The sequence below is a fragment of the Canis lupus genome, chromosome 26, assembly GCF_003254725.2.
Source record: "Canis lupus dingo isolate Sandy chromosome 26, ASM325472v2, whole genome shotgun sequence".
NCBI classification, from domain to species: domain Eukaryota; kingdom Metazoa; phylum Chordata; class Mammalia; order Carnivora; family Canidae; genus Canis; species Canis lupus.
The window spans coordinates 19936610-19962757 of NC_064268.1; the positions used below are offsets into that span (position 1 = coordinate 19936610).

General features: G+C 48.1%; 1 protein-coding gene across 1 annotated transcript in view; it reads left to right on the forward strand.

Annotated features, from left to right (window-relative positions):
• MYO18B (myosin XVIIIB) overlaps positions 1-26148 on the forward strand; it is a gene marked incomplete at its 5' end in the record, with an annotated part of 239487 nt that overhangs the window by 134312 nt on the left and 79027 nt on the right. Inside the window, 2 exons of the mRNA XM_049102131.1 lie at positions 272-376; positions 7641-7793. Coding sequence (XP_048958088.1) covers positions 272-376; positions 7641-7793 — 258 coding nt within the window. The remainder of the gene's footprint in view (positions 1-271; positions 377-7640; positions 7794-26148) is intronic.

Here is a 26148-nt window from a genome sequence, read left to right on the forward strand (position 1 = left end):
ACTGGGGGCAAGGGCTTCATGGTGAGTGGCAGGGGGCTTGCCATCACAGACCAGCTCTCCTCATAATTGTGGGGCTCCCAAGCTCTTAGTCTCCTGAGTTCTCCGACAGAGACGCCTTCCTCCTAATCGCTAGGGCGGCCTTCATGGGACGGGGCTAAGGGACTGCGAGCTTCCCAGTCGCCCCCTCCTCCAGACAGTCTCCCTGCCTTGTGGGCTTTGTCCGGATGGAGCTCATTTATCCTACTTTTGCATCTGCCCTTTCTGCCCGCAGCTCCGCCAGCTGGAAATGCAGCTGGAACAAGAATACGAGGAGAAGCAGATGGTCCTCCATGAGAAGCAGGATTTGGAAGGCTTGATTGGAACCCTCTGTGATCAGGTAAGAGGAAATCATCAGCAGACCTTCCAGAGAACACATTCCCTGCCTCCAGGCCCTGTTAAGAGAAATGGATTCAAGGTGGGGGGTGGGGAGGGCAGCTCAATAAGTCTTCAGGAAAACTCAGAAGCTGGTCATTTCAGCTAGCCTCCACTTGCTCCTCCCAAATGCCCTCTTGCCCATCAATTCTGGCCCTGTCCACATGCACTGGGTCTTCAAAGGACACCTTCTGGCGGGGGGTGGGGGTCCACACACAGCAGGGTTCTTGGAAGGGCCATGAGAAAAAACAGAGGAGGCCTGGCCAGCAGGGACAGACAAGGTCGCCTTGCCTTCAGCAGCTGTCAGGGCGGGAGGATAGGCAGCCTAGCCCTTGGCTTAAGGGGATGAATGCGAATGGCCGCTGTGTTTGCAGCTGGCCTTGTGAGAATAAGACTTTTGTTAGCAGCAACCAGGCTCAGAGTCAAGCACATGTAGCTTGAAACCCTAGCTAGGGGAGGTGGGGGGGGGGTACACCTGGGTGGTTCAGTGGTTGAGCCTCTGCCTATGGCTCAGGGCCTAATCCCAAACCCTGGGATTAAAAAAGAAAGAAAAAGAAAAGGAAAAAGAAGCCCTAGCTGGGGAGCAGCCCCGGTGGTGCAGCAGTTTGGTGCCGCCTGCAGCCTGGGGTGTGATCTTGGAGACCGGGGATCAAGTCCCACATCGGGCTCCCTGCATGGAGCCTGCTTCTCCCTCTGCCTGTGTCTCTGCCTTTCTCTCTCTGTGTCTATGAATAAATAAATAAAATCTTTAAAAAAAAAAAAAAGAAGAAGAAGAAGCCCTAGCTGGGGCTGCTTCTGTGTCTTCATGGCTTTATGGCTTTGGGTGAACTAATGAACCGGCTCTGAGCTTCTGGAGGGCAGAGCCTTGTTGTATGTGTGTGTGTGGGGGGGTTGCCATGGTGGTATACCAAGGTTCTCGACTGTGGCCCCGTGGACATTTCAAACCATGCCATCCTTGGCTGTAGGGATGCTGTCCCATGCACTGTGGGATGTCAAGCAGCATCCCAGGCCTCCATCTACTAAATGCCAGCAGCAGACCATCCCTCTTTCATTGTAACAACCAGAAATACCTGCAAACATGACCAAATGTCCTTTGAGCACAAAATCCACCTACCCCTTTGAAAAAAAAAATCCACAGCTGTAAATAAGGCGGGCAGCAGAGCACAGCGCCAGCTCCTGATTTCCCAGTTGGGGAGAATCACTCCTCTATTTCCCAGATATTCCTTGCCCTGCCTGTACTGCCTCTGCATGAAGCCCGGCTTTCGGAGAGAGATGCCTGTGGCTTCTGTGATTTCTTTTCAAGTATCACAGGAGTGTATTTTAATGTCTTTGCTTAATGGGCATTCAGTGTCTTTTAATTAGCAATGATCTCACTGTCAATCACCAGAGTTACTCTTTCTGGTCACAAAGGAATGTGGGCCCCTCTTCAAACGGTCATGTAGGGCAGCCAGGCCTTAGACAAATAGGTGCTCATTGTGCATTTTTAAAAGATTTTATTTATTTATTTGACAGAGAGAGAGAAAGAGAAACAGCATAGGCACAAGGGAGCAGGAGAGGGAGAAGCAGGCTTCCCACCGAACAGGAAGCCCATGTAGGGTTCAATCCTAGGACCCCGGGATCACAACCTGAGGCAAAGGCAGACACTTTAGCTAACTGAGCTACCCAGGAGCCCCTGTATTTTTTTTTAATTGATCGAGTGAGTCCTGGGGCAGGACCACCATAGCACTGAATGTCAGGGTTGGAAGCTGAAGGAATGGACAGGAAAGCTTTATCATCTTCCTGCTCTGAATTTTCTAGTGTCTCAGCCAAGCCAACCCGGCCAGTGAGTGCAGAGCCATTGGGGTTACTCTTTCTTTAGCATTAGTGCAAGAGAGCCCAGCCCAATATTTGACTCTAGAATGATAGCAAGAAATCACTGGGAGAAGGTGGCATTCTATTCAGCATGGTCCACTGAAGGAGACAAAGTAGGTAATTCAGTAAAGAAAGGTTTTTTTTTATAGATGTTGCTGAAATGAAACATTTTCTGTGCAAACGGAAGGTGACTAGAAATGAATAAAATGCTAATTTGGTGTTAGTCACTAAGCTGGAACCCTTAAATAAATGATCGCATTTGGTAATTTTCTAAAGTTTTATTAAGATGTTTGCCAAACACATGAAAGAGTACAATGAATAATAGAATCAGTGCTTATGCACCAAGCACCCAGGGTTCACATAAATTAAAATTTTGCCATTTCAGATTCAGATATTTTTAAGGAAAACACACTTCAGAAACAGTTGGTAGCCCCTGTGGTTTCCATTCTTAAAGCTCCTCCTCCTCTCTCCTTCCCCCTTCCTTCTTCCTTGCCTCCCAGAGGAGACTATCATCCTATGGTTGGAGTATGGAATTCCCTGGCATGTGTGTTTAAACTTTAACCACATACAGTAATATGATTCTGCAATTTATTGCTTTCACCATGTTTGTGAGACCAGTCCATGATAATACGTGTAGCTCTAATTCATTCATCTTAACTGCTACACAGTACTATTTTTATTTGTAATTCTATTCTTCCACTGGTGGATATTCAGTTGTTTCTGTCCTAAGACACAAAACTACAGTGCCTATTCTTATATACATCTCACTGTGCACATGAGCAATAGTTTCTCCAAGGGAACTCCATGTTTCTCCATGTTTTGAGATTATATTTTTGGGTGCACCGAATTTTATTATTGTTTCATTTACTTAGCAGATTGCTCCTTTGATTATTATGTGGTCTGTCTTTTCTCCATGAATGATTTTTGCCTTATTTTATTTTGCTTGATTTCTTTTAGTTAGTTTGGCTGCAAGACATTTTTAAATTCCTTCATGTTCAATTCTTCCAAGTGTGTGTGTGTGTGTGTGTGTATGTTTTGTTTAATTCAGCATTTCAGTCTCAAATTTTTTATAGGAGATTCTAATTCATTTACATTTATTGGAATGACTGATATATGTGGAGTTATTTCTATTCTCTTATTTTTAAAAAGATTTTATTTATTCATGAGAGACATATAAAGAGAGGCAGAGACATAGGCAGAGGGAGAAGCAGGCTCCTCTTGGGGAGCCCAATATGGGACTAAATCCTGGGACTCTGGGACCACCCCCGAACCAAAGGCAGATGCTCAACCACTGAGCAACCCAGCTGTCCCTCTATTCTTTTATTTTGTGTTTAATATTTGCTGTCTTATTGTCTCCTTTCTTTGCTTCTTCTTTTATTCCTTTCTTGCTTTTGAAATTTTTTTATATTAAAGATTTTATTTATTTATTTATTTATTTATTTATTTATTTATTTAAAAGAGAGCAAGCTGGGGGAGGAGCAGAGGGAGAGAAAGAGAATCTCAGACTCCAAGCTGAGCACAGAGCCCAATGTCAGGCTCCATCCCACAACCCTGAGATCATAACCTAAGCCAAAACCAAGAGTCGGATGCTTAACCTACTGAACCACCAGGCGCCTTGTAGATAACTATTTGATTGTAATTTTTTCTAACATACTCTGTTATTATTAGTTCCTTCTTATAAATAATAGAATTGAGGCTCAAAAGCTAAAACAAATTGTTCAAGATCATATAGCTTGTAAGTGGCCTAAGTAGACTTGAAATGAAGTCTGTATTATTTGAAAGCCAGTATTTTTAAAATCTAGCACTATGCTGCTTAAAAATGATTAAGGTCCAGTTAATTAAAAGAAACCTTTAGTTGCCCATGTTGATTTTTTCAGAATGTTATCCATTCTCTTGCCTAGCCTCAATTTCCCCATCTGTAAAGTGGCTGATTATCCCTACCAGCATTTCCAGCTTATATTTTTTAAGTGCTCAACAGACATTTAACAACTGCCCCAGGCAATTTGGCTTTGTGATTAATGTTGAAACAGTTGAGATTTGAATATAGTTTCCCACAACAACACTAAACATCATTTAGATTTATTGGTTAATTATTCACCAGCTTTATCCAAATTTGAATCTCTGTGCTACAGAATGTGAACTTGCAGAATGACATTTATTTCCCATTAACCTAATGAGCTCTCCCTCTCTCTCTCTTTTTTTGCTCTCCTCTCTTGTTGCAATTCATTATGAAGGGGAGGGTGACGTGGTCTGAGATTTTTGTTTAAGTTTCATTTGCAAACATCCCACTGGAAAGGAGGCAGAGTGACAGCATTTTCAGGGTCTTCTGAGCCGTGGTCAGCACCAACATCAGGGGATGCCCCTGATGCCAACCTGCCCTGCAGGAGACTGAATGCTCCTTATACTCTGGGATGTGTAAAGAGCAAGAACAGATAGAAAATAAGAAAGATGCCAAGTATGCTGCTTGAATGCAACCGTGGTGAAGAACCTGGGCTCGAGTTAGTGAATCAGGATTCAGGTTCCCCTAGCGCTACAGTGCAATGGTTAGAGACTTGCATTCTAATGCTGGGTTAGAATCCTCCCTGCAGAGCCACACCAGAACCTTGAGAAGATTCCTTACTCTACTAATTGCATCAGCTATACCTCCATTTTCCCGAGACGGTACATGAGTCTCACATCGCTTACAAGACGTGAGCTAGCCCCAGGTGACTTCTCTTGCTCTACGACCTACTCCACCTCGTGTTTTATGCCCTCATGCTAATCACCTGGAACCAGATATACGAGACTTTCTCAGCTCTCTGTCTTTGCTCATGGTGTGGCTTCTTCCTAGAATGCCCTTCCCTGCACCTCACCTGGCTCCCACTTACCTAGGCCTCTTTCTGATCCCATCTCAGCCGTAGCTGGCTGACACTCCTCTGTACTTCCACAATACTTTCTCTTAGACGAAGGAGCAAAACCTACCTCTGTTATCATACATTGCACTGAAATTACCTTTTTCTGATCAGGGCAGCTGGATTTCTTTTTCTTCTTTTCTTTTCTGTTCTTTTCTTTCTTTCTTTCTTTAAAGATTATTTATTTATTTATTCATGAGAGACACACACAGAGAGAGAGAGAGAGAGAGGCAGAGACATGGGCAGAGGGGGAAGCAGGATTTGATCCCAGGACCCCGAGCTCATGCCCTGAGCTAAAGGCCGACGCTCAACCGCTGAGCCACCCACGTACCCCTGGACAGCTGGATTTCTATCTTAACTCTGCCACTTACTACCTGTGTGATCTTGGGCCACTTTCTTCTCCCCCTGTAGGCTTCAGCTTCATCTTCTGTAAAATGGGAACTGTAATAACTACACACCTCATAGATTCTCCAAGAGGTCCAAACAGGTTAACTCCCATAAAGTGTTTAGAACAGTGTCTGACACTTAGGAAGCTCTCTATAAATGTTAGCTATTTCTGCTTTTATAAAGGCAATAAAAATAATAATAATGTCTATTTTTAAGAGACGGTCACAGGAGTTAAATGCAATAACATGTGACGAAGGGCCTGGCACCATGCCCGGTTCTGATCTTAGCTCGGCAGGTGAGATTATATAACATATACATTTATGTATGTGTGTATATATATATATATTAGACCAGTATTTGAAACTTAACAAAGCAATACATCTGAGAACAAAAAGGTTAGATTTGAAGAACCAACGCATGTTTCAAAGAATCCAAAACTGGGAGCAGAGAAATAGTAATGCAAAATCTAGAGGAGTGCATTCTAGGTCATCAGACAATACTCATAATTCTTTATATTTGTAAAGCGCTTGACAGCATACAAAGTGCTTTCTGATCCATTATCATGCCTGATCCTTGTCTTATCTCAACATGGAGGATAGAGTTTTTATTTTTATTTTTTTTTACCTTATATTTATAGACCAGGAGCCTCGGGTTCAGAGCGGTGGCGTGATTCAGCCATACTTCCCGCTGCCAGCAAATGGCCCCAGGGTTTAAAACCTGGGCCACCCTGTTCCAACCCCTACCTTCTTTCTAGAATATTCTGGGGGCATTGTGAGCATCCCAGGAAATGGTTCTGTAGAGACAAAGGTATCCAGGTGTGTAGAATTTGGGTCCCACAAACACCTCCGCTGCATTTTCTTGAAAACTCCGCATCTGATTGATCGGTCCTCATTCTTTCCGCCAGTCTCCTAAAGAGGGGGGCTGTTAGTTTCTTTGCGAGTTTCAGAGATACTCAGTGTCTTTCCCATCAGCACCATTTCTTTCTTTTTTTTTTTTAATTTTTACTTATTTATGATAGTCACACAGAGAGAGAGAGAGAGAGAGAGAGGCAGAGACACAGGGAGAGGGAGAAGCGGGCTCCATGCACCGGGAGCCCGACGTGGGACTCGATCCCGGGTCTCCAGGATTGCGCCCTGGGCCAAAGGCAGGCGCTAAACCGCTGCGCCACCCAGGGATCCCCCCATCAGCACCATTTCTAGGGGAGACAGCGGACTGTCAGTGTTTTGGGTCCAGCCTCAGGTAATCCTGCACCTGCCTCCATTCATCTCAGCCTGTACTGTCGGCCACTGGGAGTTTTCGCCCCCCTGACACCAAGTCCAGGTTGTGGCTTCTGCAGGAGCCACTGGAAAGCTGCCCACTTGAAGGGGCAGGACATTCAGGATTTTGGGGAAAGGAATGTGCTCCCTTCTGGGTAACATCCCTTTGCAGAAAATGACCTTGTGCCTTAACCTGGCAAAGGGGACCAGCGCAAGGGACAAAAAACTCGATTTAGACCAGCAAAAGCAGCACAGCTATTTTAAAACTATTTACTGAGGTGTAACATGCATGCGGGGAAGCACGGTGTACCCCACCTGCACAGCTCAATGAATTTTCATAAACTCAGAGACAGAGCACCCATAGGAATAGCATTAACAGCCAGTGGGGAGTTAGCTCTCTTGCCCTAGCTAGTCTCAGCCCCGGTAACTGCTGTCCTCACTTCTGTCACCAGAGGGCCTCACCTGACCCCTAGGCACTGATGAGGTGGGGAGAGGCCTTATTGATGACTTGGGTGCAAAAGATGAGAGCCGGTGACTTTGATGCTTGCAGGCTGTGAAAGCAGCAAGGAGCACAGCTCAGATTCTCATGCCTTTATTATGAGTCAGGCCTGCAGCTAAACAGCTGCTTACTTCCCATAACAGCTCTGTGTGGTTGGTGCCGTTCCCATTTTGCAGATGTGGAAGATGAGGCTCGGGGAAAGGAGAAAGGTCTTGTCCAAGGTCCCACAGTGTGAGAGGCAGAGGCAGGATCTGAGACCAGGCAAGCCTGCTTCCAGAGAACTTGGAACCTGTCTGTCCACTGCTCTACCATCTTAGCTCACCAGAGCCTTCCCTTGGCTTCCAGATTGGCCATCGAGACTTTGATGTGGAGAAGCGTCTTCGGAGGGACCTCAAAAGGACTCATGCACTGCTGTCAGATGTGCAGCTCCTTCTGGGGAGCATGGAGGATGGCAAGACGTCAGTCAGCAAGGAGGAGCTGGAGAAAGTGCACAGCCAGGTGGGTGTCGTGGTGTCCCTTTAGGACCAGGCTGGGGAGGATGCTGCAGCCAGCCAGGGACAGTGGCTCTCTGTCCCAGGTATGGCTGTGGCCACAGCAGTGACCTCTGACTTTCCCAGACCTGCATGAAGATGGGCGACACTGAGGGGCTGGCTGGGCAGGTCACATGGAGGTGGAGGATGAGGAGGATGGGTTTATAAATGACTGATGAGCCCAGTTCCCTTCTTCAGGGCTGAAATAGAATGCACCTCAAGGACATGGGCAGAATAGGGGCCTGAGGCAGAATGGCTGGGTGCAGCACGTGCGTGTGGGTGTGTGCATGTGTGTGTGGTCGCTGGAGATGAAGCCACCAGTGATCGTGCTAATACAGCAAAGCTTGCACAACCACCACCACCGACAGTGCCGATTAGAATGGTAATGAGTTACCTTTGGCTGTCACCTGCCGGAGTGCCCACCATGTACCAATTATGCCATGCAGGATGGCACATCATCTCCAGTTCCCAAAGGAGGTGGCAAAGAGGGGACGAGACCCACCCAAAGTCACATAGCTAGAAAGTGTCCAAGCTGGGATTCGAACTCAGGGCTCCACCCTCCCTGGCAGCCTCAGAGAAGGACTGGAGACAGATGGGCAGTGAGACCAGGCAGAGGCCAGAGACCTTGGGGGGTGGGACAGGCTTGGGCTGTGCCAAGTGCAGGCGGCATGGCCCGGGGTGGTAGGTGTTGAGAGATGTGAGGGCCAGATCCCACAGTGGAGTGGTGGGGGGCTTGGGGAGAGAGGTCCCAGAGCAGGGACACAGGACTGGCTACCCAACCCCACAGGGAGCTGGAACGAGGCATGGATGCTCAGATCCCCACTGGGGGTGTTGCGCCCATGCTTTTGATGCGTGCACCCACACGTCCTGTGGGTAAACCATTTGTGCTGAAGCCAGGTGTGGGGAGCTGGAAGGTATTTCTTGCTGCCTTCACCACCTCACCTTCTCAGGCTCTTGCCCTCCTTTCTTCTTCCTTCTCTGGCCTCCTATCACATGGCCTTAGCCCTGCCATCCCCAGAAGCTCAGATGGGTTATCCGTATTTTTTGGAGTCTCAGGCAAAACTATATACTTCCTGATAGCAGGACTATGCTTTATTTGTGTCTGATGTTGCCCATCCAGTCCACCGCATGTAATAAATACTGAATAAATGTCAATGGACTCATTCACCTAATGAGGAAACCAGGGTACAGAGAGGGTGAGAGATTAGCCTGAGGTCACACAGCCAGTTAAAGGCAAAGCTGGGCCTTGAACCCACATTCCCTGACTCCAAAACCAGTAATCTTCTCTCTTCCTTCTGGAGCTCATGAGGGTCAGCGGGTTCCCAGGCAAGCAGTGAGAGGCAGCAGAGTCTAGCTCCAGGTCTTAGAAACTGGATCTAGAGCCTTCTACACGTCCTGTCCCTGCATCAGTTTCCCATCTGTAAAATGAAAGGTTTCACGTAGAGATTATTAGCTACAGGAGAACCTCCCCCTGCCCCCAACCACAGTTTTTTTTTCTAAACTAATTTTTAGGCTTAATTTAGATATCATTAGTTTCTCTGTTCTCTTTTGTGCAGGCCCAGTCTCTCCTCTGGTCTGGGACAGTTTCCCAGTCCTACCTTGCTTTTCACGACCTTGACAGTTTTGAGGAGCACTGGCCAGGTATCCTGTAAAGTGTCCCTCCAATCTGGGTTTTTGCGATGCTTTTCTCATGATTGGACCAGGTTGGTGGGTTTTTGGAGAGAATACCCCACAGGCACAATGCTGTTAAACGAGACCACACGGAACGGCTCTACTCTCTCAAAAATTCTAGGATTTTTAGCAGTTCCTTTGTTTAGCAACCATGCTTGGCTAGTGTGACCAACCATCCCGGCTTGTCCTTGATTGTCCTGGTTTTAGGGCTGAAAGTCCCCTGTCCTGGGCAAGCCCCAGACAAACCAGGACAGTTGGTCACTCTATTCTCTCCATGGCCAGGTCAGAAAACCAGAATCACCTGGGCTTCAATGTGTTACCTCACTCAATCCTCATACCCTCTCCTACCCCTGGGGCAGGGGAAGTGATATTGTGCCCACCTCACGGATGGGGAAATCCTGTTGAGAGATGGAAAGTGGTACGCCCAAGGCAGCATAGCAGCTGAGTGGCAGGGCTGGGATTCATATCCAGCTCATGATTCTAATTGTAGGATCTAGGGGTTCTTTTGCCTGCCTGTTTGGCTGTCCACATGGGTGGCCTTTTGACTTGCCTCATGTGGGCTGAGATAGTGGAGCACTTGGCCAGGCCTCGGGTTCACGCAGCCTCTTTGTCAGGGGGCCGTGAGCTCTTCACCTCCCCACAAATACTCCTAAAGCCACAGCCACCCAGCATCCCCCTCCCTACAGGTGATTGTTCTTGAAAAAGAACCAGGATGGTTTTGTGCCTCCTTCTTCTTCCTTTTTTAAGTATTCATGAGAAACCTTCCTCTGCAGGGTTAAAATGTGTGTTCTTGAAAAATAGTGGTATTTAATGAAGGCGCCTCGAGCTGAATCAAAGAGCTTCATTCTTCTGAAAGTCCTTCTTCCTCATCTCTGCATCCGGCTCCTATCAAAGGGAATTCACAGCCTTGGCTTTCTGTTGCTGTTGTCATGGAAATCGTTATAAGGATGGGATCGCGTAGACCAGGGGTCAGGCTACAGTTGCTTTGGCTCCCAGCACACGTGTCCCGGATGCTGGTGTCAGAGCTAATCAAATAGAGTGGTGATGACATTGGGCATCACTGTGTTTCCCCTCCCAGGGAAGGTATTTGTCCTTTACCTGAAGGCTCAGAGGGACAGAGGCAGGGCGAGCAGATGGGAGGGGGAACAGAGAGGGAGCTAACTTTGTTGTTGACTGGGCCGGGAGTGCTGGGTCTGGCCCTGGGCAACTTCCTTCCTCCTTTTCTTCCTTCCTCCCTCTCTTCCTTCCTTCCTTCCCTCCTTCCTTCCTTCCTTCCTTCCTGATTTATGCAGCACCTACTGTGTGTCAGGTGATACGCTCCGTCTAGGTGTACAATGGTTAGACAGGTACCCTTCCTCGTGAAACTTAAGTCTGATGTGATGGCAAAGAATGTTGGCATCCACAGCTTTCAGACATGCATTGCTGTGTGCCCTTGGATAAGTTACTCGACCTCTCAGAGATGGTTTCTTTATTAGTTAAATGAGTCAAACAGAAATACCCACCTCCTGCAGTTACGTTAAGGATTAGCTAAATACTGCAATTACTGCTGCCACCAGAACATCTACAAGTCCCATAACCTTCAAACCAGCCCCAAGTTTGTCCCTACTAGCCAGCTCCATCGACACTTATCCCAGATATCATTTTGTCCAGACTGGAAGGGTCCATTGCCTCCTAACGGCATTGTTGTCCCCTCTGCATCCATTCTCGGCACAGAGGAGCAATCCTCTAAACTGTGAATCAGATTATGTTACTCTCTGCTCAAAACCTCCCAATGGCTTTGCATGACCCTTGAAATAAAATCCAGACCTCCCGGGTTCTACATGTTCGGGTCCCCACCTGCTTCTCCTTCTCCCGGGGTGAGAATTTACCTGACCACCCAAGTTACATGAGACCCCTTGCAAGTCCCTATTTCAGAACCTTATTTATTTCCCTTAATACTCATATTGAGGTGTGGGATGTTTTCCACTTATTTGTATCATTGTTTGCTCAGTCTTCTTTGCAACTTAGTTGGTATAATATGGGTCCTGTTAACATTTGTCAAGCACCTACTATGTACCAGGCTTTTCCTTGGTATCTTGGGATCCCCAAACTTGCTGTACATCAGATTACTTAAGCAAATTTTAAAATCACAGATTCCAGTTCCCACCCCCAATAATCTTTTCTTTGTTTTTCTTCATGAAGTCTGGGTTGGCACCTGATATCCTCCATTTTAAACCATCCTTATCGGAGGATTCGGATGCTGGTCTGAGGACCAGCACGTGGGAGTCATGGGCCTCATTTATCTCTCAAAACTCCCTTTCAAGGTCAGCGGCCACGAGTCCATTTTGCAGGCGAGAAAACTGACAGCGAATTTGTATTAGTGTGACAGATCTTTGTTCGGCTGTTTTGAAATTAATTACACTTGAGTCAAGAGGACTGGATCTGGCACTTGCTAATCTTGTGACCTTGGACATGCAACGTGACCACCCCAAGACTTTTTCTCAAAGTGGAACGTTTTCATTCACTCGATGGTCCAGTGTGTGGAGGGGTTGCTGATGAGGTCAAGCCAGCGAGGCTCTTGGGAAACAGTGAACACACATCCTGCAGCCCTTACAGCTCGCTAACTATGGTGCCAGACAATCCAGAGAAAGGTTTCCTCTCTCAGGGCACAGATGAGGAAATTGTTGGAATATACCTCTTAAAGAACTACTTGCATTCAGCAGATACTGACTCAGTCACTCTGGGACAGATCGGAGGCCAGGATGCCGGGATAAGGAGGAGACCATACAGCCCCTTCCCTTGAGGGACTCCCAGTCTGCAAGAGGCAGAGCAAGGAGCAGCCACTTGCCAAGCAGAGGGATAAGCTCCTTACCAGAGGAATGGTAGGCAGGCAGGGGGTGGGAGGTGGGGGGTTAGCAAAAGAGGATGCCCTTAGCTTAGCTGTGGGAGGGGGGCTGGCGGCTTCAGCTGTCTCTTTATGGAAATGGATTGCTGGCTAGGGGAGGGAGCAGCAGAGCATAAAGGGATGGAGGCACGTGGAGACAGGGAACTATTCCTCTTGACAGTGGTGTTGCTGGAGTATCATGTGTAGGTGGCGGGGGATGAGAGCAGAGAGGGGAATGTTGGGAGTTGAGACTGGAGTTGGCTCATGATTGGTTTGGTGATGAGGAGCCATGGAGAGTTACAGAGCGGAGATGGATGTAATCAGAAGTGCTTGTAAGAAATGGCAGGACTCCAGGTCCTGGCCAAAGCACTGATGTGCCGTGTGCCAGGCTCAACCAGCAGCATGGGAGAGGTCCCTTAGACAGAGTATCTTCCAGAATCTCTAAATAACTGCCTTAAGGACAGGCATCTTCACCCATTGCCCCACCATCTAGAACCCCAAGATCACTATTTGGCTCATTCCACCCAGGTTCCCTCCATCGGGAGCTTTGGCTATATCTCAGGTAACACCTGAAGGTTAAGACTCTGGTAATAAAATCAGGAAGACCCCTCGAAGGAGCGTAGAACCTTCTTGGGTCCCAATCCTGCCTCTGCTACCTAATTAGCTGTGTGATTTTGAGCAAACCACCCTGCCTTTCGGCCTCCTTTTTCTCACTGAAAAAAGGGGCACGATATTCCCTGTTATGGAGCTGGTCAGAAGAACACGAGACCATGGATTCGAGTGAATTCTCTAGATTAAAAACTATATGACAAAAAAACAAAAACAATAAACCAATAAGACAATGATTTTTTAAATGAGGAGCTCCCTGCTGGCTTCATAGACTGGTTTCTGGGTACACGATTTTACAAGACCTCGTAGAACAGGTAGGCGAGGCAGTGTGTGGGGTTGTCCTGTTGACACCTGTTCTTTAGGAGCCAATTACTAATTAATTCCCATGGAATGTTTCCACTGGAAACAAACTAATCTGGAGACAGAAGCAATCTCAACAACCAAGATATATAATTGAGATAATCGCCATGTATAAATAACATCTGTGAGGAGCAGATGCTGGCACCTGGCTCCGACGAGAACATCGAAGAGGATGTCCTCTCCGGGGCGGTGGTTGCTTTTTTTGTTTTGTTTTTTCTTAGTTGGATTCATGCCCTTGACCTTTGTTTCTTCCCCAAAGGAAATATGGTTTTGCGTTTTTCAAGTGGAGACCCTTGTTCCCCTCACCAGCTCTCGTGTTTACTGAAATCATGCGGGGGGCTGCTGAGCACAAAGCTGTCACCAAGTCTCAATCATTGTACCCCTAAACAGCTCTTAAGTCTGTCCCTCCTGTCCTCCCCCCATGTCACCCACCACTCGTAGCTCTCATTTGGGGTTCTCTCACGTCTCTGGCCTCTGGCCTTGTCCAAACCATCTTACTCCCAGCTGATCTTTGGAGAGAGAATTTGGGGGGTGGGCAGAGGAATAGAGAGACAGACAGTCCCAAGCAGGCTCCACACCCAGTGTGGTGCCTGATGCGGGGCTCGATCCCACAAACCCCGAGATCATGATCTGAACCAACATTAAGAGTTAGACACCCAATGGACCGAGCCACCCAGGCGCCCCTGGAGAGAGAATTTTAAAATTTATGTGCAATCTTGGCTCTTTATGCTCAAGAGCCTTCAGTGGCTTCCCACTGCCCTCAGAATACGGTATGGTGCAAGTTCCTTGACACGACCTTGACGGGTGCAGTCTGGCTCCTGTGCTCCTGACACTTCTGACCGGCAGCTAAGGGACAGCTTGGGGTCCCTTACACCTGTCCCACCTTCCCACCTTTGCCCAAGCTATGTCTTCTTGCTTCTCCCCACTGAAACCTCTTCTCCTGCTGAACATCTAGTTCTCTCCTGAGCTGGGGTTAGGGCATCATCTCTGAGAGCCGTCTCTGACTCCCACAGGCTGGGTGAGGGCCCACCTCTCTACCTTCACTGTCTCCTGGGTTTACATTTAGAAGAGTACATCGGTCTCTCGCAATTACTACCTTTGCTTGCCTGTGTTCCCCGTTTACCTTCTACCACCTTAAAGGCAGGGACCTAAGTAAAAATACCAGGAGACTGTTCCAAAGTCATGGAGGTATGAAGAGATGAAGGTGAGAGTTGAACCCACAGCCTTCAACTCCTGGGAGTTTAGTATGTGCTACCCCAAGACCATGAATGTGTCTCCTCTTGGCTCTCTGCCACCTCTGGGCCCTCGAGTCCCTTTGGAAAGCTCCCAAATACCCCTGTAGGACCTTTCCATGGGAGGAAAGGGGGTGGGATCCGGGCTCAATTTCAGTGTTCCTTCAGGAGGGCCCACTGGGCCTGGGGTATCTTCCACATGATGAACTCCCAGCCAGGGTTGGGCAACAGCCTGAGGTCCCCCCACCAGTGTGCCCAAGACTTGATAGCCCTTGACTCCTCCCCAGTGCCTTTAGTCAGGACGTTTGTCACCACGTGTCACCCATGCTTCCATGAGACATTGAAAATAATAATACGCCCTGGGAAGATGACTCTGATGGGAGTCTTTTGCGTGAGTGAGCACCTTTGGAATGCTTCTCCTCGGCCAAGAACCACAGGACAGGTGGCCTGGGTATTTTATTTGAAAAGACTTTTTTTTTTCCTCTTTAAAGATGATGTTGGAGTGAATTGATTCAATATTAACATAACCTCCTGTCAGAGGAGATAAAAACCGAGTTGTAATTGGGTGAGAACATGGTTATCGCAGGCCTGTTCACCCCACAAATATTGACACTTCCGATGCTATTATAAATGAAGTGGGGGAAGGCTGGTTTCATCATAGGCAGAGAGTGATATCTATACATCTCCCCAAAAGGACCTGTCCCCCTCGAGCACTGTGGAGGGCTGGGCCCCCAGAGCAGCCAGCCAGCCATCAGGGTAATCATAGCCATCTTAACAATGATTATGTTGATGGCAAGTGGCCACCAGGCATGGGGCCAGGCACTTAGATGCCATGACTTAATCTGAGCCCCTGAACCTATGTGAATGCAGTGAACACCATGTGAGCACGCCTGTTTCTGTTTGGGGCCAGAGTGTAGAGGTGGATCTGCAGGCAGCAGGTGTTCTGCGGATGAGTAAGAACTCGCGGAATGGGCCCTGACTCCCCCTGGAAAGCAGCCAGTATTATGCTCCCCTCCCCCCCGCTTTTTTTTTAAGATTTTATTTATTTTTATTTGTCCATGAGAGACACAGAGAGAGGCAGAGACACAGGCAGAGGGAGAAGCAGGCTCCATGCAGGGACCTGATGTGGGACTCGATCCCAGGAGCCCGGGATCACAACCTGAGCCAAAGGCAGATGCTCAACCACTGAGCCACCCAGGCGTCCCTGTATTATGCTCCTTTTATGCTGGAGGAAGCTCAGCATTAGGACACTTGTCCAAAGTACAGAATTCGGGAGGAACTGTATTTTTTTTAAATAACATATTTTGAAAGAATCTCAAAGTGGCAAGAATAGCAGAGATGATCCCTGTTTATCCTTCCCTTAGATTCATCAATTTGTAACATTTTTACTACTTTTGCTTTATCATTCTCTCTCCAGATAACTGTTTCCCGAGTTATTGGGGAAAGAGTCACAAACATGATGACCTTTTGCTCTAATCAAAAGAGGGAAACTTCACATTGATAATATGTTGTTTTCTGATCCGGGGGTCAATGAACTATGGCCCACGGGCCAAATCCGGCTCAAATCCAATTGCCTGTTTCTTGTTGTGGTGGTCTGTTTTTGTTTTTTATCACAGCCTGAGAGCTAAGCATGGTTTTCATGTTTTTAAATGGCTATGTCTTATCTTTCTTAAGGATTTTATTTATTTATTCAAGAGAGAGCATGAGCCGGGGGGAGGGGCAGAGGGAGAAGCAGACCTCCCACTGAACAGGAAGGCAGATGGCAGGGCTCCATCCCGGGGACCCCAAAGCCACAACCTGAACCCAAGGAAAATGCTTAACTGACTAGGCCACCCAGGCACCCCAAGAGGCTACATTTTAATGTGGTTAGGTAAGTACAGTACCTACCTATATGTATCTCCTTCCGTTTCTTCCCTGGCCTGCAAAGCCAAACATATTTACTCTCTGATCCTTGAAAAAGTTTGCCAACCCCTCGATCTTATCTTTCCATGACACAGATTTTGCCTATCACCCCGTTAACGTTCTTCGTAGAGATTTTTCTCCATGTTCAGGAGGGATCCAACCCAGAATGCAGAAGTGCTTGCATTCAGTGTTCATGATGCCAAAGATCCTCAGTCTGTCTTTCCTCTTTGTTTTATGATGCTGGCTTTTGGGGAGGGTTCAGGCCAGTTGTGTTTGCTCTTCCATTTGGAGGAACTGGAATTTGAGTCTCCATCTCTGTAATTCCAGAGCCTTTGGATTCTGGGCAGGCCTGAGGGTGTTCTCTGGACGAGGGATCTCTGATTCTCAAACCAGGGAAGTCTCGGGCAAATGGGGTGAGGGGAGCTTCCTGTCGTAGGGCCAACATTGCCAACGTGGAGTAATTGTGTGGAAGATCAAGGCAGGTGCCCACAGGTTTAGGGGAGAAGGTGATGAACCAGATGTTAGCTTGAGCACCTTTTCTCAATTATCTGCTCATGTTGCTCCTTGAATGAATTCTTACCATCTACGTGTTCTTGCTTTTATTTTTTTCTCTCCATGTATGCAGACAAGACTTACTGATATTATCGTATGTAGTAGTTGGTTCATTCTCCTTGCTATTTCTGAGACTATATCATGAGCTAGCCATTTTGCTGTTGGTAGACACATAGGTTGCATCTAGATTTTGGTGGTTAGGTACACGGCGACTGGGAACATTTGTTCCCATGTTATTTTATCTGGGAAGGAGGTGCAGTGTATGCATCTCTGTTGGGTGTAGACCTAGAAGTGTAGTACTTCTGGATCACAGTACACCTGTTTCCTTAACTGTGGTAGATGTAGCCAAATGGTTCTGTCAAGTATCTTGTAAACATAGTTTACTCCAGGCTCCCATCCTGCTCAGCACCTGGTTTTGTTAGTTATTCACATCTTAGCCATCCTGAGGGGGGAGGTGTCTTGTGGTCCCGTTTTGCATTTCCCTGACTAGGAATGAACCAAGTCACCTTTTTAAAGTAGATGCCCGGGGCACCTGGGTGGCTTAGTGGTTGAGCATCTGCCTTTAGCTTGAGTCATGATCTTAGGGTCCTGGGATAGAGTCCCGCATCAGGCTCCTTCCCTGTGGGATTCCTGCTTCTCCCTCTGCTGATGTCTCTGCCTCTCTCTCTCTCTCTGTGTCTCTCATGAATAAATGAAATCCTTAAAAAAAAAGTAGATGGACCATTTGGTTAGCTACTTCTGCCCATTGAAGCCATATGTTCATTTTCAAACGGTTGGCTATTTTTCTTAGGTGATTTGTAGGATATTCTGGATGTAAGCTCTTTGCTAGTTATGTACCTTGCAAATACTTTCTCCCGCTTTGGAGATAGTAGATAATATACATTGCAATATTCTGACTGTGCCATTTTATGAACAACCCAACTGGTCAGTCTTCATCAGATACCTTGGAATCCAAATTTAAAATCACTTGGCCAGGCAGGGAGTGTTCTGGTTAGCCACATATTCTGGTGAGTATGGTGGCACAGGACAGCAGGAAGCTTACCTCCCTACTGGGGGCTCAGGCTGGACTTGAGATCCAGGTTTGCTGAACAAGCCTGTGGTCACTCTCCCTAGCCAGGTCATTTCCTCCTGCAGGAGAGGGTCTTGTCCACCCGGCCTGCCCCTGGGGAACTGGCTGTGTGGACATTGGCCAGTGTCTGGGTCAGAGACTCGTGCTCAGGAGGAGGTTGGGATGGCTTCCCAAGGGGGTGTTCGGGGCTAGCTCAGGCAGTATGGGCTACAGACTCAGGTGACCCTGCTGCCCAGGACAGGTTAGGAATGCACTGAACTGACTCCTTCCCCTGGCTCCTTCTGTGAGTGTGTGTGGGGGACCCCTACCATGTGGGGACCCAGAGGGCAGCAAGACTCAGGTGGCCTCTAGGCAACCACTGTCTAGTGAGAAGACAGACAGGGAAGCACTCAGATACTGCACTATTTAGGGGAGCAATAGGGTGCTGGAGCAGTGGGTGTTGGAAATATGATATAAATGGGGGTGTGATAGGACAGAAGCAGAGAGTGTGTTTTATGTGTATTTTATCCTGCCTGTCCAAGGTTTCTTTTTCTTCTTCCTTCTTCTTCTTCTTCTTCTTCTTCTTCTTCTTCTTCTTCTTCTTCTTCTTCTCTTCTTCTTCTTCTTCTTCTTCTTCTTCTTCTTCTTCTTTTTCTTTTTCTTTCTCTCTTTGGAGAACACCAGTATATTTCAAATCCACTGCCGCCAGAGGTGAAGTCAGGAAGGAAAGTCTTGAAGCCTATTCAATCATGTAGTACCTAAGCAGTCCTGAGAGCCTATGACACAAAATTAGGAAGGACTCCTTTAAAAAATATATTATTTTTATTGAAGTATAGTGGACATACAATATTAGTATATTATGTTAGTATATACATCCATATAATAGTTTCAGGTGTACAGTCTAGCAATTAGACAATTAGGTGCATTACGAAATGTAGTTGTCCTCTGTCACTGAAGAAGGACCCTTAAACCCTCAAAGAAATAGACTTAAAACAAGTAAAAGGGGGCAGCCTGGGTGGCGCAGTGGTTTAGTGCCGCTTGCAGCCCGGGGTGTGATCCTTGGAGATCCGGGATCGAGTCCCACATGGGGTTCCCTGCATGGAGCCTGCTTCTCCCTCTGCCTGTGTCTCTGCCTCTCTCTCTCTCTCTCTCTCTGTGTCTCTCATGAATAAATAAATAAATAAAATCTTTAAAAAAAAAAAAAAACAAGTAAAAGAAGGTTGTTGTTTTTTTTTTTATACCCAGCAGCTGGGAGGCACAAGCCACAGGGCTCTTACAAGAGAAAGCTGTGGGCTTAAAATTCAGTCCAGGTCCTAGCCCCATTCACCCCTTAGAAGCTATGTGATCTTGACAAGTTAACTAACCTCTCTGAGCCTCAATTTCTTCATCTATAAAATGGTGATGAAAGTACCTACTGCACAGAGTTGTTACATTTTGCAAATAACAAATTCGTGGTAAGCATTCAGAGAGTAGTTATGAAAATGCCACTACTAATAATGATTATTTTTACTCTGAAGAAGATGGAAATGGTAAATACTCAGAAAGCATTTCAATGCATCAATAAATAATGATCCTCTAGCACAATGTAAGGAAAATGATGGACTGTCTAATATATGCTCAAATGGTTTGATCAAGGACACAGAGAGTAACTGCCAGATGGTCTTAGGAATTTCCCCTTGGGGCCACTGTCATCAGATTTCTGAGCCAGATAGACCATTGGTGGACCTGGCCTGACATTTTTAATATGTTTGCATTTAATAAATTTGTTCGATATCAAGGCCGTCTGTAGTTTGAGATGCTGGTAATTCCCTTCAGGGAAAGCCTTCCTACTGAAGGTTAATTCTTCTGAGTGCTCTGATAGGATGTCAAGGCCTGGAATGTGTTGAGATTAGCCCGCCAATGACACCGTTTCTTAGAACGCTTCCCCGTGGCATTTGCAATACAGGATCCTTAAATCCTCCGGGTTGTTCAGCCGAACCCAGAAATCCAGGTTCTAACTGCTCCACTGAAATATCAGCATTTCCCCCTCTCCCTGCCTCATTCCATATGCCTAGCCCACTCATCTAGTAGCTTAATAAGTCCAAAGCAAACATTTTCGCCAGGTATTTAAAGCAGGCAGATGGCTTTGCATAGGAAAGTAATGCTATTCATCGGGTTGTAGTTGATGTATATGTGATGGGAATCTCAATTGCCCTCCTGGGGAATGAAAGGAGGGGGGGGGATGTTGCAGAGAGAACGCAGAGGATGAACTCAACAGGAGGGAAAGACTTGTGTGCAGAGTAGGCTGGGTGGTGGCCCAGGGAGAGCTTAGGCTCAGAGTCCCATTGACTTGAATCTGACCCTGTGCAAGTCCCTTCCCCTGCTGGGGGTACACTTTCCTCCTTTGTAACAGGGTGTGGGCCGATTCCCGCTGTGCAGGGCTGCTGTGGGCCATAGTGATAATGAACACCAAGTGGCCCCAATGGTGCCTCATATAGTCAATGTGGGAGAACTCGCATTCCCTCCTCATTTCCCCACTGAGCGATCTGGAAGGGGCAATACTTATCCCCTTATAGGGAGGGATCCATACACAGCATAGATAAAGAATGAATGATCGCTATTCTATCACAGGGTTTTGGACAGAGCTACTTTGATCCAATATTTTTGGCAGGATAGGATCAATGAACACTATCACCAGTGGTTTCATGGGTTTACTCTGTGGCTGACACTGTGCACGTACTTCTCCTCTAACCTGTTCACTCATCTGTATCTGGTGCCCAGCCACACAGCTCCAATTGGCTCAAGCAGGACAAGTGAAGTTATTGGCCAAAATATCTGAAAAGTTCTGAGGCGAAAGCTGCCTTCAGGCTTGCCTGGATCTAGGTGCTCCAACCACATCATCAAGAATGTGTTTCTTGCCTTTGCACCTTCAATGTCACCTTCTATTCTAGGAAGTATTTTCTTTCTTGCTAGGAAGAGGGCCACCAAACACTCCAAGCTTACATTCTGCATCACAAAAAAAGAACTTCGCTTCCACAGTCCCAGCAAAAATCCTGGTGTCAGCCGTGCTATTATCCCACAACTAAGCCCTCTGGCCAACAGGAAGTGATGCTCTGATTGGCTAGGCTGAGTTGCATTCCCTTCTTAGAACTTGATAGCTCTGGGGAGGGGGTCAGCTCCATCAAAAGCACATGGACATTTGGAGGATGCACTTTTTTTTTTTGCAGAGAAGATGGGGTGCTCCTATCCAAAGAAGGGAGAGTGGATGTTGTGCAGACACATCACAAAATTTCCCCATTAAGCATCTGTCGTGAGTGCTACTGTTATAGAGGGAATGCAGTGTAATGGCTTAGAGTTGGAGTCATATCCCAGGCCTGCCGCCCTTGTACTTGTGAGACCTTCAGGAAGTCACTTGACCTCTCTATCTTCAGCACCATGCCAGGTCTGGAAATGGATGGAAATCACCAGGGACTTCATTCTCCTAACACTCCCCAACTTGTATCTTGGAGGTCTGACAGGGAACCCTCAAGGGCTCATCCGTGCACGTGGATGGTGAACTTCGAGCCAAAAGATGTGAGATCTGCTCCCCCTGGGATCCTCTTTGCCACACTGGCTGCGAGGACCGGAGGGTGGACCCCAATAGCCCTTCCCAAAGGGAGTCCTGCCCAGTGGCCCAGTTCCTTTCTGCTCTCTTGACTGCCCCTCCTGGAGCACCTCCCGGGAAGGGAAGGCGTTTGCAAAGAGGCGGTGGGCAGTGTCACTGCCCTGAAGGGTCTGATCTCAGCCCCAACATGACTTGCCACCCGACTTCATAAAAATGTCACTCAAACAGCCCCCATATGGAAATAACATGCGGTGAGTTATTCTTACAGCGGGTCATCCATAATGGAAAATCAGCCTGAGATGGCCCTGTATTTCTTCCCGCTCCCTAAAGTATAATAAATTGAAATTTTTAAAGCTCAGCATTTAGATGGCTTGTCGGCAGCAGCCTGGAGCCTGCCCAGCGGAGAACTCGGGCTGGGCGAGGGAGGCTGTTTCTGGTCTTGCTCATTCTGATCCTACTGGCTTGGGTGCCTCCAGGGTTGGTACCCTCTCTCTTCCCACCCAGTCTGCCAGGAAGCCTGATACTGTTCCTGAAACGTTGGGAGCCCAGGCCCTGCCTCATCCCAGTGAGGGGAACTTGACGGCTCATTCAGCTGCCATTTCTTTCATTCTCTTGACCCCTAAAGTGGGGTTGAAATCCCCTATTTCTTAGGCTGATCAGGGAAAGAAAGGGACAAATAGCAGTAACAACCACCATTACTTTTCTAGGGTTTTCTCAGTAGCAGGTGCTGCCCTGATTTCACTCACTCACTACGAGGGTTCACATAGACCCTATGGTGTGACTCTCCCCATTTTACAGGCGAGGATACTGAGACACGAGGTTAAGTGACCAGCTGAGAGAGGCCGATCCCCCAGCTCTGGTTCTGTGCCCAAGCTCTGGCCCCCACACTGGTGGGACTTGGCACTTAGCAAGTGCGAGTAAGCTTTGGTTTCTTCTCTTGTCCCTCGGGGATGAACTTGTTTATCTCCAAGAGGCTCCGGGGATGATGTGTGTTTCCTTGGTGCCACCACATTGATTCAACTTCCGAGTTCTGTCCATTGTCTCTGATTGCCCATATTCTAGAGCCCCCAGACCTGGTCTCCAGCACCTCATGGCACTGCTGCTGAGCTAACCATTCACTCTGCAACAGGGCTTTCTTTTTTATTTCAACCCATCCTCCCCATGTGGTCCAGACCTTCCAGAGGGTGGTTTTCCATGAGGGACAGTGGAGACCAGCAGTTAAGAGGTTGGACTCTGGAGTTGGACCAGCCAGGCTTCTCCACTGACTGGCTGTGTGACCATGGGCAAGTCCTTTCCCCTCTGCTAGCCCCGGTGTCCTCATATATCAACTGGTCCTAACGGTGGTGCCCTGCTCCTAAGAGGTCTTGTGGGGCTTTTATGAAGCAAGACGGAGAAAGCACAGTGCCCTGGAAATAGTCCCCAAACAACAGTAGCAGGTGCAACCATTAATGCCCAAATCATCAGGGCCAAGATAATCCTATCCCTAACCCAGAAGGAGGTAAGAATCACATCGATAGCCATGTCCGTCTCTGCCCGGGGACAAATTATTCCCCTCTCTGCTTGCTCAGCTTGGGGAAAAGAAGAGCATTTCTTAATCATGCATCATTTCGCCTATAAAGTGGAGACACAAACAGAGCCTCCTCTCTCTGGGGAGGCTCTGAGGACCAGGGCATCATGCTGCCAAAACCCTCAGCCCGAGGAGGAGCTCAGCAGATGGGAAGTGCTGTCCTCGTATTTGGTGCTGTGCTGTTCAGTCACCAAGAGTGGCTCTCGCTTGTCTCTTGGCCCCAGGCCGAGCAGCTTGGCCTGGCAGCGGGGCCCTGTGTGATGCCTCCTTTCCACTGTCAGAGAGCGCTGACGTCACCTCCCCTGACGGCCCACCTGCTCCTGCCTGCCCAGACCTTCTCTTCTTTGCACACATCATGGTGTGTCCTCACTGGCTGCCCTGTTTCCAGCCCTGTCCACCAAAGCCTATCCTCCCCATAGCAGCCAGGGGGTAGATCATGCTACCTGCCTCTTCCTCCTCCTCCTCCTCTTCCTCCTTAGTGGTTTCTCTGCAGATTGAAAATGAACCAGCACTTTGCATTTGGGTCACTAGCCCCACCAACGTGCTCCCCAACCCACCCACTTCTTCAGCATCCTCTCCCCTCCCCTTCCCTGTAGAGCTACCTGTTCAGTCACAGTGGCTGCCTTTCTGTCCCTCAGCATGACTTTCACTCGTGTTCTTATCCTGTCTCAGGACCTTTGCACCAGCTACTGCCTCCACTCAGGGGACTCTTTCTTCCCCCTCAATCTGTGCACGGCTGTCTCCTTGCATCTTTCAGGTCTTAGCTTCAATACCCCTCCTTAGTGAGGCCTCTGACTTCTGTGGGAACTGAGAGCTGGCTTTGCCCTGCCAGCCTGCCCACAGACAGCCCTCTTTGCCTCCTCCCTGCCTTGCTAGAGGCCTTGGGGGTCGCCTGCGGGAAGACAAGACTGTGCCTGATGTCTCATTTGCCCTTTTCGGGATGCTCTACCAATGCCGATACCTCTCCTTGCTCCATGTCACTCTCTGTGTATCTCAGCCCCCACAGAGAGGGAAATGGGCCACCCTGTGCCAAACCCCCAGCAGGAATACATTGTTCTTGGGTCTTGGAAAATCGGCAGGGGTGGGTGGCAGGGGGTTGTGGCTGTGGCTGCTGGCAAGGGAGGTGGGGCTGGAACTCCAGGCACCAGTGTGAGAAAGCTGTGGGAGGAGGTTAGGGCCTTAATTTCCCCATCTGTATAATGGGATTTCAGCGGTATGCACCTCACATGGAAGACGACGGATTACAGGACAAAATGGCAGCAGAACATCAGAACATTCCCCACGGCACTTGACCGAAGATCCTGGAGTCGGTGGTGACCTCCATTCTCTCCACTCTCTTTTGTTGTTGTTGTTGTTGTTATTATTATTATTATTATTATTCTAACATCTGGGCTGAGCTGTTGATACTCTGAGGATGACATTCTCTGCCCAGTTTGGAAGGAGATGAAAATGATCCCAAGGTGGGCTCTGCCCACAGAGTGTCCCCACCTTGGCCAGTTGCCTGGGGCGGCATCCACCTTGGCTCAATTGTTGTCCTTTTATAGATCAATGGGGCCCCCTCACTAACTTGGTGGCCTCAGGGACCAGGAATTGTGTGCAGAAATTTTTTTTCTGTATTTGAGCACCAATTTTAATATTATTAACTATTTTGGAGGGACAGTGGCCTGGCAGTGAAAAAGTCTGCTAGTATGGACAATACAAGCGGCTGTCTTCACTCCTTGCAGCTGTGTGACTTCCACTGTCCCTCTCTGAGCTCCGAGCATTTTCCTTAGGCGATTTCTGAGACTGTTTTCTGCTCAGAGATTCTAAGATTTGGAAATCAAGGGGAAACTGCCAATTGCAGAATGGACTTAGGGTTTGTGCCCCGGTTTTCTCCAGCAGGGAATGTCTGTTTTCTGGGTCCATGTAGGTCCTTGTACCTACTTGATAGCCCCCCGTTGCTAAGATGTGTGCAGGTGGGTGAATGAATGAGAAAGAAGAGTGACAAAGAGAAACTTTGTTCAGGTCAGTGGCTCTTAGTCTTTAAGAACCCAGGAAAATGCTCACATGGCAAATATTTTACAAGGGAGTTTACAAGTCTGAAACCTCATTTTAAGAAATGTCTCCTTGGGAGCATCCGGGTGGCTCAGTCCATTAAGCATCTGGCTTTGGCTCAGATCATGATCTCAGGGTCCTGAGATCAATCCCACTCAGCAGGGAGTTTGAGTGTCCTTCTCTCTTCCCCTGCCCCTCCCCCAGCTCATGCTGTCCTCTGCTATTTCTCAAATAAATAAATATAATATTTTTTAAAAAAACAAATAACAATAAAGAAATGTTTACTTGGCAAGTTCCCACTGACTTTTGAGCACCTCCTCCAGGAAGCCTTCCCTGACCTCATCCTGTATTCCCAGTATCTCCACGCCTTCCTTCCTGTGCTCCTCAGGGAGGCTGTCTCTGCCTGCCTGCCCAAATCCTCCACCCCCACCCCACCCCACCCCCCAGCATCATGGGGCAGGGGCCAGGTTGATGGTTCCCTGCATGCTCTGAGTGGGTGTCAGCAAATATCTGCTGAACATAGCTGGGGACGAGCTCCTGGCACTGACACGGACTAGCCGTATTTCATGGGACAGTGCCTGTTAAATTTTGAGTAGCTCAGACCCTGGCCACCTCAGATGGAAACACATTCCCTTCCCCTCCTTGTGGGCTGATGGATGGTTTTGAAGGCATGAGGATCGTCTGTAAATTATTCTGCCGCCAGAGAAGGGCTGGGCCAGAGGGGAAGCACATCAAGGAGGCAACATCACGAGGCTCTGCTCTTCTCTTCTTCCCTTCCCCTCCCCTCCCCTCCCCTCCCTCCCCTCCCCTCCCCTCCCTTCCCTTCCCTTCCCTTCCCTTCCCTTCCCTTCCCTTCCCTTCCCTTCCCTTCTCCTCTTCCCTTCCCTTCCCTTCCCTTCCCT